Source organism: Caloenas nicobarica, chromosome 1 (genome assembly GCF_036013445.1).
Source record: "Caloenas nicobarica isolate bCalNic1 chromosome 1, bCalNic1.hap1, whole genome shotgun sequence".
Lineage (NCBI taxonomy): Eukaryota > Metazoa > Chordata > Aves > Columbiformes > Columbidae > Caloenas > Caloenas nicobarica.
This window is the reverse complement of record NC_088245.1, coordinates 215,064,111-215,080,399: the sequence shown is the minus strand read 5'-3', so window position 1 is coordinate 215,080,399 and position 16,289 is coordinate 215,064,111. Positions and strand designations below refer to the sequence as shown.

The 16,289-nt window shown below is 49.4% G+C and overlaps 1 protein-coding gene across 1 annotated transcript in view; it reads right to left on the bottom strand.

The window, feature by feature from the left end:
• Positions 1 to 16,289, bottom strand: part of CLPB (ClpB family mitochondrial disaggregase) — an 81,483-nt gene that overhangs the window by 12,589 nt on the left and 52,605 nt on the right. Inside the window, exons 7-10 of the mRNA XM_065658552.1 lie at positions 15,563 to 15,677; positions 4,951 to 5,028; positions 2,974 to 3,029; positions 734 to 778 (exon numbers count right to left, since the gene is read on the bottom strand). Coding sequence (XP_065514624.1) covers positions 734 to 778; positions 2,974 to 3,029; positions 4,951 to 5,028; positions 15,563 to 15,677 — 294 coding nt within the window. The remainder of the gene's footprint in view (positions 1 to 733; positions 779 to 2,973; positions 3,030 to 4,950; positions 5,029 to 15,562; positions 15,678 to 16,289) is intronic.

Below are 16,289 nucleotides of genomic sequence, written 5' to 3'. Positions count from 1 at the left end.
GGCCCTCCCAGCTCTGGGGGTGACATGTCCCACCAGAATTAGGGAGCAGGTGTGATGGGAGGGGTGGACTCTGCACCATGGTCCTGGTTTTGGCTGGATTCTCCCTTTTTTCCCCATGGGAGACACACGGAGGTGGGGATCCCACGCTGGACTTGGCAATGTGTAAGAGTAAGGAGGGGAATGGGGCTTTGGGCTGAGCTCAGCCTGCCTAGGCCCGGGTCTACAGACAGCCCCGGCACCGGTGGGCGATCTACAGCACGCGGCTTTGCCCAGGCTGCAGATTTTCATGGACAACATCACCTCTTTTCGGCTGCTCTTCCCCCAAGGGTCGACACCACGTACAGAAGCTACAGCATCGGACACAAATTGTTCAAGATTTTCTTGCTCCTTGGTCTCTGCTCCTGATTTCCCTGAGTTAAAGTTGCTTTTTGGCTGGTATTTCCCGTACTGCAATTCAATGTACAACCCGGAGCAACGGCTGTTGCTCTGCCATGCACCCCCTTTGACTCTCCAAACATTTTCTGGAGGATGTGGAAGGAATTTGGGAAGGTCCTGGATGCTCCTGCCAGGGCGAGACAGAAGTTTGTCACATTTGGTGGCAGCGGGGAGATGCTCAGCACCACCAGGACAGGGACCAAACACAGGGGAATGAGGGCATTGACAGGATTTGTTTAAATTAACAATTAAACTTGACGCTACACCCACTGGAAGCAGAGACGGCCCATTTACCAACCTCGTGCCTCTCCTGGAACTCCGACATGTCCAGTCTGATGAAACCCTGCAAGAGAGAGAAAGACAAAACATGATACTTGATGGATGTGCTCCAAGATTCATTACATGTAGAAGATCTGCCACAAAATGCCGAGGGTTATTCTGAGGAAGATGATGGCAGTTTCTCCAAGGGAAACAGGACCATTTCCCGCTGCCGGCTCAGAGCCCCCGGCCAAGATTCCCTCCAGACGTTCTGCTCGTTGCTAGAGCCGGAGCGATACAGGTGGGACTGAAACAGCAGCTTGCCATTTGCTAAATAAAATGGATATTATTGTGGTTCAGCTTTTTAGAAATAAATCACAGGAAGAACGCAATGCCTCGCTGTAAAAATACAACCAACATTATAAAACTGAAGCAAATAGGTTAATGGGTGATCACCTTAAACAGACAATAGTCAGAGAATTTACAGTTACTACCCGAGCTCCCTTCTTTGAATTTGAAAAGCTAATGATCCACTGTAGACACTGAATTTCCTGGGCTTGCAGCTCTAGTCCAGTTCCTAGAGGTTTGAGGAGAGAGGAGAGGAGAGGAGAGGAGAGGAGAGGAGGGGAGAGGAGAGGAGAGGAGAGGAGAGGAGAGGAGAGGAGAGGAGAAGAGAAGAGAAGAGAAGAGAAGAGAGAAGAGGAGGATCATTTTGGTTGGAAAAGTCCCTCAAGATAATAGAGTTCAACCGTTCCCCCACTATCTCAGAACAATTTCTTGCCCAAAGGGCTGTGGGGCATTGGAACAGGCTGCCCAGGGCGGTGCTGGAGTCACCATCCCTGGAGGGGTTGGACAGACGGACATGAGGTTCTCAGGACATGGGGCAGTGCCAGGGGTGGGGGAACAGTTGGACTCGATGAGCTTGAGGGGCTTTTCCAACCAATATGGTTCTATGATTTTGTGATATTATCTCGCAAAATATTAAAATACGAACAAACTGCCCAAAGCAGAGCAAGGTCTACCAAAGTGAGGTCCAATCCTGGCAAGGTGCACACCAAGGAACGTCCCACCAGCTGGCACAGGCTCCGCAGGAGCTTCCGTCCGATCCTGCTCCCAACCTCCCTGCTCTGTCCACACCACGGGCTGGGTAAGGACATCAGCACCTTCCAACCTCTCTAGCAGCACAAAAATGCGAATATACCGGGTCCTCCGTTCTTAACGCATCAGTTCCTATGAATTTCTGCAGCCCCACAACCGCCCGCTGGTTGGTGACCCACCTCGCGCTGCTCGCTACGGCACCGCCGGCCGAGCCGATTCATTACCAATAAAACTCTGATTTGTACTCGCTATCGAATTAATGCAACATTTGGTGTTTAACTGTTTTTTTCCGTTTGATGTTTGGCCGGGCATTGAGCAGTTCCAGCTGCGGGAGTCGAGGACGGAGGTGCTTGGATTGGGAGCTGGGATTTATCGCTTGGGGAAGGCAATTATCGAAGGATGAGGGAAAGAAACCAGAAGAGCCCTTTTTATAGCGTCGTTCGCTTTTGATCTTCTTCCTAAATGTGTCATTTTACCTGGTGGCCGTTCTCTGCTGGAGGATGTGGGGGAGAGGAATTAATCTCACGTTTCCTCCTTTTCCCCGGCTCCAGCCTCGTGTGAATTGAGGAGCTCGGCTTTAAATATTCACTGGTTTAAAATCTCAGACATCCCTGAACTATCCCCCTCCTAAGCCACCACCGCCTAGAAATAATTCTAACCCAGCGCCACTAAAAATTGTGAAGTGGAAAACAAACTTCAACGGCACAAAAAGCTTCTGCTGTTTGGATGCCAAATATTTCAGCGCTAAGAGCTCGAGGACAAAATCGATGCTCCATCGTCTGTACCGGTACAATGTGACAAGTGGTGCAGCCAGGGACACCTAAAGGGGATTTTCAGTATTTTATCCTTCTAATAATTTACAGTGTTATTAGTAACAGAGGTAAAAAAAAAAAAGTTCACAACACAGGATGTCAAAATGGCAGCAAACTCAAACGGGGGACACAGGAGATTGTCAAATCCGTTTAGATTTCTACAATTTAAATATAGGGGTAATGTATGGGTTTGTTTTACCTCCTGTTTCTCTTCCATGGATGAATTAAGGGCGCTGCCACATAGCCGGGCTGACCGCTAAGCTGGACTCCCAGCCTAGTAAAGCCAGACAACAAACCTCACCAAGCAACCAAACCCACCCCCTTACCAAAAACCACCTGGACAGCAAAAAGCGAAGGGATATGGCGTTACCTTTTTGACATCCTTATGGATGTACTTGGCTGTCTGCTTGGCCAGCTCGGTTTTACCTGCGCCAAAAAAGAAAAAAACATGTTAAACCAGGTTTATCCCACGTCCGTCTGTCCGTCAGCTGTGCTAAAACCAGGGTCAGCATCCCCTGTAACAAATATATGTGGTTTTTTGGGAAGAGGGTATCGCTGTTGGACACGGGGATAACACCCTGCCAAAGGCTGGACACCGATGAGCAGAGCGGCATCACTGGCTGTTTCATTTTTAATAGTCGATTCTTACACGGTGGGCAGAAAGATCTTCATTTTTTTTCCACAAAAAGGTGTGGTTAGGTCGGATTTTTTGCCACGTTTACCCTCAATATTCTTGGCGTCGTGTGCCATGTCTTTTAGTCTCTAGATAAAGAACATCAGGGAAATGGGATAATCTTTCTTTCTTTGATTTATATAAGGTGATTGTCATAAAATTGTAGGGTTAGGAACAATAAGTAAAGGAGAAAATGCGCATGGATAAGGACGAGCACCCACACCAGCTCACGGAAAGCCAGATCCTGTTCTCCCAACACACCCATTTAGGGAAAAATTAATTAAACAGGCAAGATCTACCCCGTGTGGCAATATACTCGGCTCTGCCAGCAAACCCGTTTCCCTCTGCCACATAGATATCCAAATAAATATTCAAAATTTTAAAAAATGTGCCTTAAAACCCCCAAATAAAAAAAATACACATCTGGCCCAGCCCCGCCCTGCCACAGCTGTATTTTGCTGACGATGGATCGGTCGGATCCGCAGGATCATTTAATTTGATCATCACAGGAAGGGCTGCAAAACGGGGAATCCGCCTGCTCTGGCAGGGGAAATCTCTGCCAAAATTCAGCACTTCAGTGCAGTTCCAGCTTTGTTGACTTCGTACGTTGCTGTATTGTAGGTCCTAACGTGTATGTATATATGTATATATGTGTATTTACACATATTGTGTGCATATATCTATATGAATGGATCTTTAAATGCTTAAATGCGGTGAGAATCCACTGAAATGTGAAGACACATCAGATATCTTATCTTGCACATATTTGAGCTTTCAGATTGCGGTTATATCAAGACCTGTATAAAACATCCATTTGATACAATAAAACTCTCAGATCCTTTGCTTTCTTTTTTTTTTTCAATATTCATTTTTACAGTCGTAAAAGAATAATAATAATAAAAAAAACAACCCCGGGAAACAGATGGGAATTGGAGACGTGACAATTGGCATTCCCGAGCCTTCGAACCTGCTCTAAGCGCTGCAATGAAGTCTCAAAAACATTTCGGACTGTTTTTATACAGCTTTAGAGCGACTCGTTTTGAGCTGATACCTGGATCTGCTCAGGCAGAAATCGCTGCGTGTGTCCCGTGACATTAACCCCTCTGGCACCGGGAGGCAGCGGATGCAGGAGAAGCACCCGAGTTGTTTCAAATGTCACCGTTTGGTTACTTTAAATATGGTTTTTGCGTGTGTTTTTTTTTTTAATTTCCCTGGGTAAAAGTCATTTTGTCCATCCCACGAACTGATCGGCTGTCATGTTGCGTTTTATTGCGCTCGAGGACAAATATTATCGCCGTCAATAAAACCCCGTCATTACAAAGCAATCCAGAGGAGTGAGGCAAGCAGAAATTTGGTTTGCAAGCAGGAAATTTTAGTATTTCCCCACCCAAGGAGGAGGAATTCCCACTGGAAAGCTGTGAAAAATAACGTTTTTCTTGTGAAAATTGCCCCTTTTTGAGCCTCAGAGGGCAGATGGTCCCCTGGGGTAATTCAGCATTTGTATCCGAATGTGCTGGAGTCTGGAGGTGGTTGCCCTGTGGGACGATGAACCGGGTGACCAGTTGGAGGGATAACGGCGTTTTTAACTGGTATTTATGTGAAAAAGACACGTGGTGGTCCCCGGCGCAGCCCCCTCGGGGCTCTCGGTCCCTCTCACCGCAACCCAAACGTTACCTATTCCGGATGATCCCAAGAAAAGGAAAACCAGCGGGTGCTCCTCGTCGTACCAGCCATTTTCCTTCCTCCGAATCGCTGCGTTTCGAGACGAGGAAAACAAAAGCAGGGTGGAAAAAAAAAAAAAGAAAAAAAAAAGGCGTATAAATCAATGCCAAAAAAGCAAGTGTAATTATCACTAAGTACACACTCTGTTTTACTGCTCTCTGCCCACTCAAAGTCCTCGCTGCCATTAGTGCTCTCTAATTTGATTAGGCAGCCAAGGCCCCAGAGACACCTAATCAGGTTAGCATGGATTTGGAAAGCTGCCCAGAGCAGATTTCGGATAAAGTTTTTTTCCAGGATGTGCACTCAGCGTTGCCAGGGAGACGGTGGGGAGGGGGGGACGGGGACGGACGGACGGATGGAGGGACGGATGGACGGAGCAAGGATGGGGCTGGCGAGGGGAGGACGAAGCGCGTTGTGTCGCCCGCTCGCAAATGCAAAAAAAGAGCAGGTTTAAAGGGGTTTCTGCATTATTTCCCGGGGAAGAGGGAGGTGATTGAAGGTCTGAATTGGTACAAGGCAAGAAGGACTGGGAAAGGAGAGCTGGTATCTCCGCGCCTCTCTGGACAGCAGTGTCCAAGGGCATCCTGGTTAGATACCGATGGAAAAATTTGCAAAATATAAGGAGGATTTGGAAACTGAAATACCTGATTACCTCCCAAATTCCTAGTCCTACCAGCACAGCCCTTTTCCAGGACAGGGCTGGGGATGCCTCTGACCCCCTAGGCATCCAAAGCCACCCAAGGTGAGATTCAGCCCATCTGAAAAGCCTCCGAACCAGTAACATCACTGCACTGGGCTTAGCCGGGAGATAAGAGCAGCTTCGGAGGACAAGAGGATCAAATGTAGTGACCGGCAGGGTGGATCGGGGCTGCGGAGCACAAAAGTGACGGCCCTGGTACAGCACAAGGGTTTGTAGCTGCTCCTTTTGGTTAAGGAAATAATTCATAGAATCACAGAATCATTTTGGTTGGAAAAGACCTTTAATATCATGGAGTCCAACCGTTCCCCAGCCCTGGCACTGCCCCATGTCCTGAGAACCTCATGTCCGTCTGTCCAACCCCTCCAGGGATGGTGACTCCAGCACTGCCCTGGGCAGCCTGTTCCAATGCCCCACAGCCCTTTGGGGAAGAAATTGTTCCCCACATCCAACCTCAACCTCCCCTGGCGCAACTTGAGGCCGTTTCCTCTGGTCCTGGCGCTTGTTCCTGGGGAGCAGAGGCCATTTCATTAGGTTCTTCGACAAAGAGTGTCCCTGTGTCCCATTGACACACATCCTTATAAACATCCTGAAATAAGAGGCTGGTTCCTCCCTTAGAAGATCAGGGTGAGATCTGAAGCTCCTGCAAATCAAAATTCAGAGCAGGGCCCACAAAATGCCCCCTCTTCGCCCTGCCCCCCTTCGCCACTGCCTGAACCGAAGCAGATTAACTCCCGTACCTGCTGGCACCAGTATTTCACCTTTATTGCTGTTCACTTCAGAATATTTCAGGCTGGAAATGCTGTGGGAGTCTGTTTGCCATGCGCTCTGCTCTGCACGGGTTTGCTCAGATCTCTGTGGCCTTTGCCGGGACTCGGGGGGAGACTGGGCAGGTTCTTGGAGGTGAGACCAGGGAGGGTCCAACACCACGTTGGTCCAAGAGGATCATAGAATCGCAGGATGGTTTGGGTTGGAAGGGACCTTCCCAGCTCCCCCAGTGCCACCCCTGCCATGAGCAGGGACATCTGCACCAGCCCAGGCTGCTCAGACATCTGCAATATGTTGAATTTCCAGCTCCTGCTTCACAGGGAGAGGGACAGACTCGCAGCTCCGTCTCCGTGATTTATCTGCATTATTGAAACACGGCCTCTATTACAGCTCTTAGAAAGAGTTATTCTTGCCGTACGGATCGGTGCATGTTGTAAAGCGGTTTTGTGATATTTTATAAGAAGCGACATAAACCCAAACTCTGCGGTGTTATAAATGAGGGGGAGGCTCTGAGGAACAAGGAGCTTTTCCATCAGCACACGGCAGCTGCCAGATGTCAGCTGGACCAAAGATGGGACACGTTATGTTTGATAAAAGCAGGGCCTAAAATGGGCAAGACGCCCAAGAATAATAATCTGTGTTATTTTTCAGGTAGCAGAGGAAAACAGCAGCGTTAGAGATCTGAGCATCACTCAGAGATCTGCAGCTCGACCGTGCCTTAAAATAAAGCTCTTGAAATGCCGCTGCACGGCAAAGCTCAGCGTTTGCTGCCTGTCAGTGGCACCCAGAGCAAAAACAGGAATAAAACCACATCTCTCTTTGCGATTGTCATCCCCAAAACGCAGCCTGGGACCGAGTCGCTGTCCTGGTCCCCCAGCCCTGGGGTCACCGCTGCCCGTGTGTCCCCAGAACCGGCACCGGGGGAAGCAGCGGGTTTGGTTTTTCCTTTAAAATTGGGGAATTATGAAGTCAAATCTCAAAAAGAAAGTCAGTCCTCAAAACCCTCTGCTTGATGGGGCATGGGACATTAAAAGATTCCTAAGAAAAGGCATCCTGGATATGTGTGGCACAGGAAGAGCTCTTCCTGCAGGAACAGGGAGAGTAAATCAACAGGGGAAATATTCAGTAAATATTTCCATTTTGCACATAAAAAGATTGGCGTGCAAAAATATTTAGCAAATATTTCCATTTTGCAGGTACAAAGAAGCTGAATATCGTTGGCCACAGACTGAGGGTGAAAAGCCGCCTCTGCCAGCAGGAGACACGGTGGGAGGATGTTAACCAGCAGCAGCTCAAGCGCAATATTCCTGCGGCCGATGGTGCGGCCGCCCTGAGGAACCTCACGTGGATTTGCCACGATGCTTTTGGAGCTGCTGCTGTTTGTGGGCAGACCTGGACACACCAAGATCTTCTGAGCCCGCGTCTGGATTTGGGGTAAGGTGGAAGGTGACAAATCTGCTCAGGATTAGGAAAACAAGCGCAAAGCCTCGAGCGAGCCTGAAAACTGCAAGAAAATAAAAATCAATGTACTGAGGTTAACGCCGAGAGGTTTGAGGATTGACTTGGCCACGGTCTCTAAATGCACGAGACTTGCTTGTCTAGCAGAGAAAATTAACACGCTGCAGGGGCTGGGGGTGGGTGAATCCAGATTAGAAATAAGGCAGAATGTTTTTTAATTGTGCGGGTGATTAACCATTGGAGTGACTTGCAAAGAGGAGCGGGACTGAACCCCTAATCCCTGCGGAGTCTGTGGGGAAAGAGGGGGGGTTCCTCTGGACAAGGGGTGGGAGCTCCGGCTGAAGGTACAATCATGGAATCGTTTTGGTTGGAAAAGAACCTCAAGCTCATTAAATCCACCCGTTCCCCCAGCCCTGGCACTGCCCCATGTCCTGAGAACCTCATGTCCGTCTGTCCAACCCCTCCAGGGATGGTGACTCCAGCACTGCCCTGGGCAGCCTGTTCCAATGCCCCACAGCCCTTTGGGGAAGGTTTCCTCACTGTGCTACACACGGGCTCAGCCCAAACAGCCAAAAAAGCCCAATTTAAACTTAATGTCCAGGGCACATCTGCCCAGTGAGGGACTGGGAAATTAATGGGAACTGCAGCCCCCGCACCGCGAGAGATGCTGGTTTGTGCCCGGACGCAATCGAGATTTGTCAGCCAGTGCTAATAAGTCCTGACTCCTCTCAGGGCTTAATTAGCTCAGGCTCAGAGCCAGGCTGCAGGACTGGGCCCAGTTCTGGGCTCCCCAGTTTAAGAAGGACAAGGCATTGCTGGAGAGGGTCCAGCGGAGGGACACGAAGATGCTGAGGGGTCTGGAGCATCTTTGTGCCTCTCTGGGCAACCTGGGCCAGGCTCTCACCACCCTCAGGGCAACAATTCCTTCCTCATGTCCAGCCTGAATCTCCCTCCTTTAGTTTAAAACCATCAGCCCTTGTCCTATCGCAACAGGCCCTGCTCAGAAGTCTGTCCCCATCTTTCTTCTCGGCCCCTTTCAAGTCCGGAAAGGCCGCACTAAGGTCTCCCCGGAGCTTCTCTTCTCCAGCTGAACAGCCCAGCTCTGTCAGTCTGTCCCCACAGCAGATCTACATCCCACCGCGTGTCCTCCCCGCAGCTGCACGTGCTCCTTCCCTGTCCTTTATCGCAGCAAATGTGAGGCCAAATACCCAGGATGGATATACTTTTTTTTTTTTTTTTTTTTTTTAAATTTATGGGGAATAACGTGACCGCCGACAATTTCTGCAGTTCTCTCGGCCAAGATAATAAAGGTAATAAACTTTGGCTTCAGGGCACGGAGTGACCACTTGCAGGGGTCAGCACGTTCAGTGTCTGAAGGCAGTGAGGTTAAGTACGGTCTTTTTTCACTCTCCTCTGCAGCAGGATACCAGATTTTACGGGGAAATGCTTGTCTCACTTATAGTAACCCCAGGGATATAAACCACTCCATAAAAGACTACCATCAAGTTAGCGCTTGTGATTCTGTGCGAGATCCTGGCAGGAAGATGTGCCAGGGAGGGTCAGTTGGACATGAGGAAAAGGTTCTTCACCCAGAGGTGCTGGACACTGGAACAGGCTCCCCAGGGAGGTGTCCCGGCCCCAACCTGACAGTGTTCAAGAAGAGACTGGACAACGTCCTCAGACACACGGGGTGACCTGTGGGGTGTCCTGTGCAGGGACAGGAGTTGGGCTCCATGATCCTGTGGGTCCTTGCAGCTCAGGACATTCTGTGATTCTATAATGATTCTATGACCATCATTAGTTGGTGGGTTGGTTAGATCAACCTACAGCCTTAAAATGATGAGATATTGGAATCACAGAAGCATTTGGTTTGGAAAAGACCCTCAAGATCATGGAATCTGATCATAATCCAGCCCTGGCACTGCCCCATGTCCTGAGAACCTCATGTCCGTCTGTCCAACCTCTCCAGGGATGGTGACTCCAGCACTGCCCTGGGCAGCCTGTTCCAATGCCCCACAGCCCTTTGGGGAAGAAATTGTTCCCCAGATCCAACCTCAACCTCCCCTGGCGCAACTTGAGGCCGTTTCCTCTCGTCCCGTGAGATATTTGCGCACCTCAGTGCTCCTGAGGTCTGGAAAAGCTGAGAAATCCTGGTTTTCAACCAAGAGGGGCCACCACACCCCTGGGTCTGGCAGGCACTTCTCCCAGTTTGCCCACAACCCGTTCCAGCTTCAGCAAGAGGGACAACGATGCCGTCCCAGGACACAGCGGGACATCAGCTCTGGTTTGAAGGGTGGAAAGCTCAGGTAGGAAAACCCGCAGGAACGCTCCTCTCCGTTGGTTCGAACCCCCAAAGCAGCTGCCGGCCACGTCGACTTCCCTGTCCTCACCCTAATCATAGAATCATGGAATCCCAGGTTGGAAGGGACCTCAAGGACCATCTGGTCCAACCTCTCTTGATAAACTCTGTTCTTCTTTTCCACACAATCAATTATTATAAAAATTCCACGCTATCAGTTATTCAGGGCAAGAGAATCAAAGACTGACTCCAAAGGTGAGATTAATTTGTCGAAAGACAGATTTCTATCACGAATTCATATTGGAGCTTGGGGTCCTAACACTAACTCTAAAGCTAAGCCTAACCCTAGACATATTCTGAGTCTCAGCCCAGCACCCCTAGTCCCGGCCCAGATTAAACAGTTATCAGAGAAAATACTTTGTGCAACCTATACCCTCTTTCGGCAGACTTATTCCAACTCTACTCCAAATAGTAAGCTCGGCTTTAACTCCTACTCTGTACTCCTACTGTAAGCCTAGTCCTAACTTAAATCTTTATATGGGCTGAAAACGAAAAATACAGTCCCAGGCCTATCCCAGCTGAAAAATTTATCATGGGATGATTTTATTTTGTAGCCTATCCCTTCCTTTGGGAGCCCCTTCGCAGCCCCCAACTCGAACCTTAAAGCTAAGGATCATTTTCTTGGGCTAAATCTCAGCAAAGCGTGAGTTTTTAGGGCCAAAGATAAATCACTGAGTTTCTGTCACGTATGTACACGTACTTTAAACATGTATATGCAGATACAGCGGCAGGGGAGGTTGGAACTGGATGATCTTTAAGGTTCCTTCCGACCCAAACTGTTCTATGAGTCTGTGACCGCTCTTCGTTGACGGCCAGGCAAGAAATCGGCGCTATGCCTCTTGGCAAGCTGTCCCCGTCCTCCTGGAACTCCGCGGATGGCAGAAATAAATAAAAAAGAGGAGGTAAGTCGTGCCGCTTCACTGAAATTTCATTAAGACGTCCAGACCCAATGTCCAAGCGAAGAGGCTGATGATGACGCCCGGGCCTTCTTCTTCGGAGCCATTTCCAGCGTCGCCGCAGCGCTCTCACTTTATTTTGTACATCTGTAACGGCGTAAGGGTAGCGCGGTGTCTCCGAGAGGCCCTTCAGCTCGCTATTGAACTGATAAATTCACTGTATTACTTTACACAAATCAATACTCCAGCAGTTATCAGGGGTTGATGTGACCGAAATTGGTTTCAGCCAATTTGTGAGTGTAATAAATGTCCATTTATCAAATCAATTCATTCGAGCGGCGCTTCTCAGACCGCCCGGGCTCGGGGTACCGCGGGGTGATGTCTCCAGGTCCGGACCCGCCGTGGGATCGTTCTCGTCCATCCCGGCTCTGCCATGTCCTCCAGGAAGGTGCCAGCGGGCGCAGGATCGTTCTGGGATGGGGAAGAAGATGAATGTCCAACTAGACCCAAGCTCTTTCCTCGCAAAGCCTGACCCGACTTGTAGAAAACAAGTGCGACACGCACTGAAATATAGAACTTGTAAAGGATCCGATCTTGCCCAAAATAAACCCAGTTTCCTGCGGACCAGGGTAGGGTGATGTTCCTGCTCACCCATTTTCCTTCAGCTTTGCAACGACAACTGATTTCAACATCGTAACTGCTCAGCGTGTCGGAAATTGGTCACTTTCTAATTAAAAAGTAGATTTTCTGCGCTACCTTTATCCAAAATCTCTGCACTAGAAATAGACAAAACTTTGCCTTCCTCCCTCCTTATTCAACTCCAGGAAGAGTCGGAACAAATAACTTCAACCCAAAAAGGGTTTAGAAAACCAGCACTGGAAGGTGGTGGGTTTTGAACCCCTCGCCTCTTAAGTGACCACTACGGTGAACACTATGTCTCTATATACAAGAGATATTATTTCTCTGGCCTAATATTTAGCATATGAGGTCACAAACCAAAAATATACCCTTTGGAAAAACGCCCTCCTTTGGTTTATAACCCCGACCTTTCCGTCGATCCCTGGAAGCAGGCGTTGCTTCGCCCTGCGCCTCTGCACCTCCGAGCGAAGCGGCAAACGAGACCTAACGAGATTCCGAGCGCACTAATTTCTGAGAGCGCCCTGGAAACGCAATCACGAGCCTTTTAGCCGTTCATTTGCGCGAACCGGTTGCGGCATCCCGGCTGCCATTAGTTCCTGGGATCGCAGGAATGACCCGCCTGTGTCTTTCTGACGTGTTACGAGCTGGAATATTTCATGTGGATTTTGTTAAAATAAAATAAACATCTACAGAGGGAGAGCGTCGTCCAGGCGTCGTCCTCCTGCTGGGAGGAATCCTGCACCCTGTTACAATCAATTAATCGCCGTCCCACAGCGTCTGTGTAGCAGAAAATTGAGCAGCAGGGCTCGGAGACGTCCCGTGGAAACGGGCGAGGAGGTTTTGTCTTTTGTCCCTCTGCGGTAGAGATGCCGCAGTGTTGGTGCTGTGACACCAGCCAGTCCCCTAAACGTCCCCGCCACCCCGGACCTACGCCGCAAACCCCCGAGAGCACGTTCCCTTTGTATTCTGGGCTCGAGCCCCTCTGGAGAGTGCTTGGATCATGCACCGAGTGACGGATTAAATCAGATTATTCAATTAAGGCAGCGGTTATAAATTAAACATAGCGGGTAAGCCGGGTAAAGCTGGCGACGCGGTGTGCGGTGAGGCTCCCGGCCAGCAAACCGCGAAACGGGCGGCACGTGGAGTCCACAAAGTAGCTGCAAAACCAGCCGGGAATCAAATAAATAACAAAAATAGAGAGGAAGCTCTTGAGAGAAGAAGAAAAAAAAGTCATGTGTCTAAATTCACCCTTCCTGATAGAAAACAACAACAACAGGGCAGAGGGAAGAGGGGGAGGAGGGGACAGAGACTCTCCCGCTACCTTTTGGTCTGATATCCCGAGGCTGCGGGGGTATCAAGCGCATTCCCTCTAATTCAATAAGAGAAACCTCCATAAAGGCAGCGACTTTAATGTGCAGAACCACCACCTGTGTCAGGAACAGGCACTGCCCATTAATCACAGCTTCCCAATTAGCGGGGCCGGCTGCCCCCAGGCACAGCCGCTCAACAAACACAGAGGGGCTGGTGTGTTTGCAGGGCTGGCGGGGAGCTGGAGCTTCCACATCGCACAGGACTCGTCTTTGTTAACTAAACCGTGATGGGTTTTGTATTTATGACAGCGTGTCGCTCGCAGTTTTGCCTTGGTTTGCTCTTACCTCCCCGTCCCATTTTCAGGCACTAAACTGGGACGCAGGAACGGTTTGAGGAATTATTAATGGGACAGTATGAGAGGAAACGGCCTCAAGTTGCGCTGGGGAGGTTGAAGTTGGATGTGGGGAACAATTTCTTCCCCAAAGGGCTGTGGGGCATTGGAACAGGCTGCCCAGGGCAGTGCTGGAGTCACCATCCCTGGAGGGGTTGGACAGACAGAGATGAGGTTCTCAGGACATGGGGCAGTGCCAGGGGTGGGGGAACGGGTGGACTCGATGATCTTGAGGGGCTTTTCCAATCAAAATGATTTGATGATTCAATGATCCAGCAGCTTTCAGGCTTTAGCTGGACAAATCCACCCCAGCCCAGCTTGCAGGAGCCTTGATTTCCTTCCAGACATTTAGCATCCAGCGTGAAATAAGGTGCTCCCGAGTTTTGCGAGGCTGCCCCAAGCTCGTGGCACCAACTAAACCACCTCGCGCAACCCACTGGGACCCCTCGTTTCTTTTCTTTTCCCCACAGATGCTTCGGCCGGGGCCACGTGCTCCATCACATACGAGGATGGAGCTTGGCCGGTGCCTCTGGTGAGGGACAAATCACAGAATGGTTTGGGTTGAAGGGACCTTCAAAGCTCATCCAGTCCAAGCCCTGCCATGAGATTCTTAAGACATCTTCACCCAGATCAGCGAAACGCAGATATTGCTCCTTAGGAGGGACAGGGGTGGTTGAGCCGGGCTTTGGGCAGGACCAGCCTGACCCCCAGGCTCAGGCTTTGCAAAGCTGCCAGAGCCAGGGTGGCATAAGCAAAAAAAAAAAAGAAGGTTTTCAGCGTGAGATAATAACATTTCCAGGCAGAAATCATCCCCCTCTGCTCCACAGATGCCCAACACCCTTTGGATTCAAAGTGCCTAATTGATTAACATAACGAAGTTACGCTCGGAGCGACTGTCTGTGGTCATCTGAAATGTGTGGCTGCTGTTTGGGCTCCGTGTGCCTAAAAGCTGATGTGTTTTTTTCCCCCCCAGTTCCATCCCGCAGTCCGACAAAAACCACTCAAACCTCGCTGGGCGCTTGTACGGTTCCATCCCAGCCACAAGAGGCCAGACTCCTCATTTATTCCCTGTGCTTATTTCATTAATTTATTTTTTTTAAGCGGTGAAAAACTTATAATCTGATGTGCAGGAAAAAAAAATCCTCCAGAGAAAGGCTCCAGAACCCTCGTTTGAACACGGGGTTTTGGCAGACCCAGAAAAGTTTTCATTTATATTAACTAACAAAACACTCCAGACTTGCAATTTTTGCAATGGATGCGCAGACATAACCAAATCTATCAAATTTTACCCAATCTAGAGCACAGACAAATAAGGCAGATTTCCAGAAAGAAAATAACAGAAGCAACGTGCTCTGAAGCGCAGGCTCTTGAGGAGGTTAACAGTTGCACTCGATGATCTTGAGGGTCTTTTCCAACCAAAATGATCCTGTGATGCTATAAACTGCAGCTGCCACAGCAGCAAACGCTTCGTTTGACACAAGAACCAGAGGGCACCGGGCAGAACTATCGGGAGGCGGATTTTAAATTAATAAAAGGGTCTATTTCTTCACTAACTAGGCAGCTCCTGGCAAAGGGCGATGCAGAGTCTGGACGTTTACAGGAGAACCAAGGGAAACGTGGACAAATTCGTGGAAGAAAAATCTCCTGAGGACTGATGTGCAACGCAGCCAGGAGAGTGGGGCTGAAGTCGCTGCTTGTGTTTTATGTGGAATGAAGCCCCAAATCCATAAGGGATCATAGAGTCATGGAATAGTTTGGGTTGGAGGGACCTTAAAGCTCCCCCAGTGCCCCCCCTGCCATGAGCAGGGACGTCGGCACCAGCTCAGGTTGCTCAGAGCCCCGTCCAGCCTGGCCTGGGATGTCTCCAGGGATGGTTCGTCCACTCTGGGATACAGAACAAACCCCCAAAGCAGCCCATGCGCGAGGCGCTTCTGTGCAGAAAGCCGCGCAAAGACGGCTCGTGAATTATTAATGAGCGATATTCTTAAGACAAACGAGTTTGTAATGAGGAAGCAGAAGACGTAGGAGGGCACAGCGGGTCCTACCTGCTCCCACCGTGGCGATCGCGCTCTCCTGGCCGATGATGTGCTCCCTGAGCCGTTGTTCCAGGGGAAATCTCCGGCGTTCCTCCACCTCCCTCCTGCGCTGCTCCTCCTGGAACTGTGGGACGGAAGAAAACGTTGGGAACAGAGGTTCTGAAAAATAAAGCCTCGCCTATTTGGTCTGGATTTGTCTTCCCACCCTCCGCACGTCTCAAAGACTCCAACAAGATGCCGCAGGGATGGACGAGCACAGGGGAGGTCAAGTAGCGTCGCTTTGCAGACAAACCCGCAGCAGCAGGTGGGATGGCGCTGGGAAAAAGCTCTTTACTCCTTTAAATATTACATTGCATGTAGCCAATTTAGAATGCCTGGATGAGTTAGTTGCAAATGTGCTTCACGTTTAGAGGAAGGTGGAATCTGAACTACGAGCTTACTTTGGCTTTCAACAGCTTTATTGCACTAGAATGAAAAGCTATAAGGGTTTTTAAAACATCAAACTGATGTCTGCAAGATGTCCGATATGGCACCAACCACAGAAGGAACTTTTTTCTAAAATACCTTACCTAACAAAAACCCCTGAAGACATTATTTAAAAAAAAATCAAAATGGGTACAAAGGAACACAAAAAAGTATTGGAAAGTATGACATTTCAGAAAGATATCGAAGATTTGATTTAAGGATGCTATTTAAACGTAAAAAGAAATCAGTCAGTACTTGTTCACCCTGAATG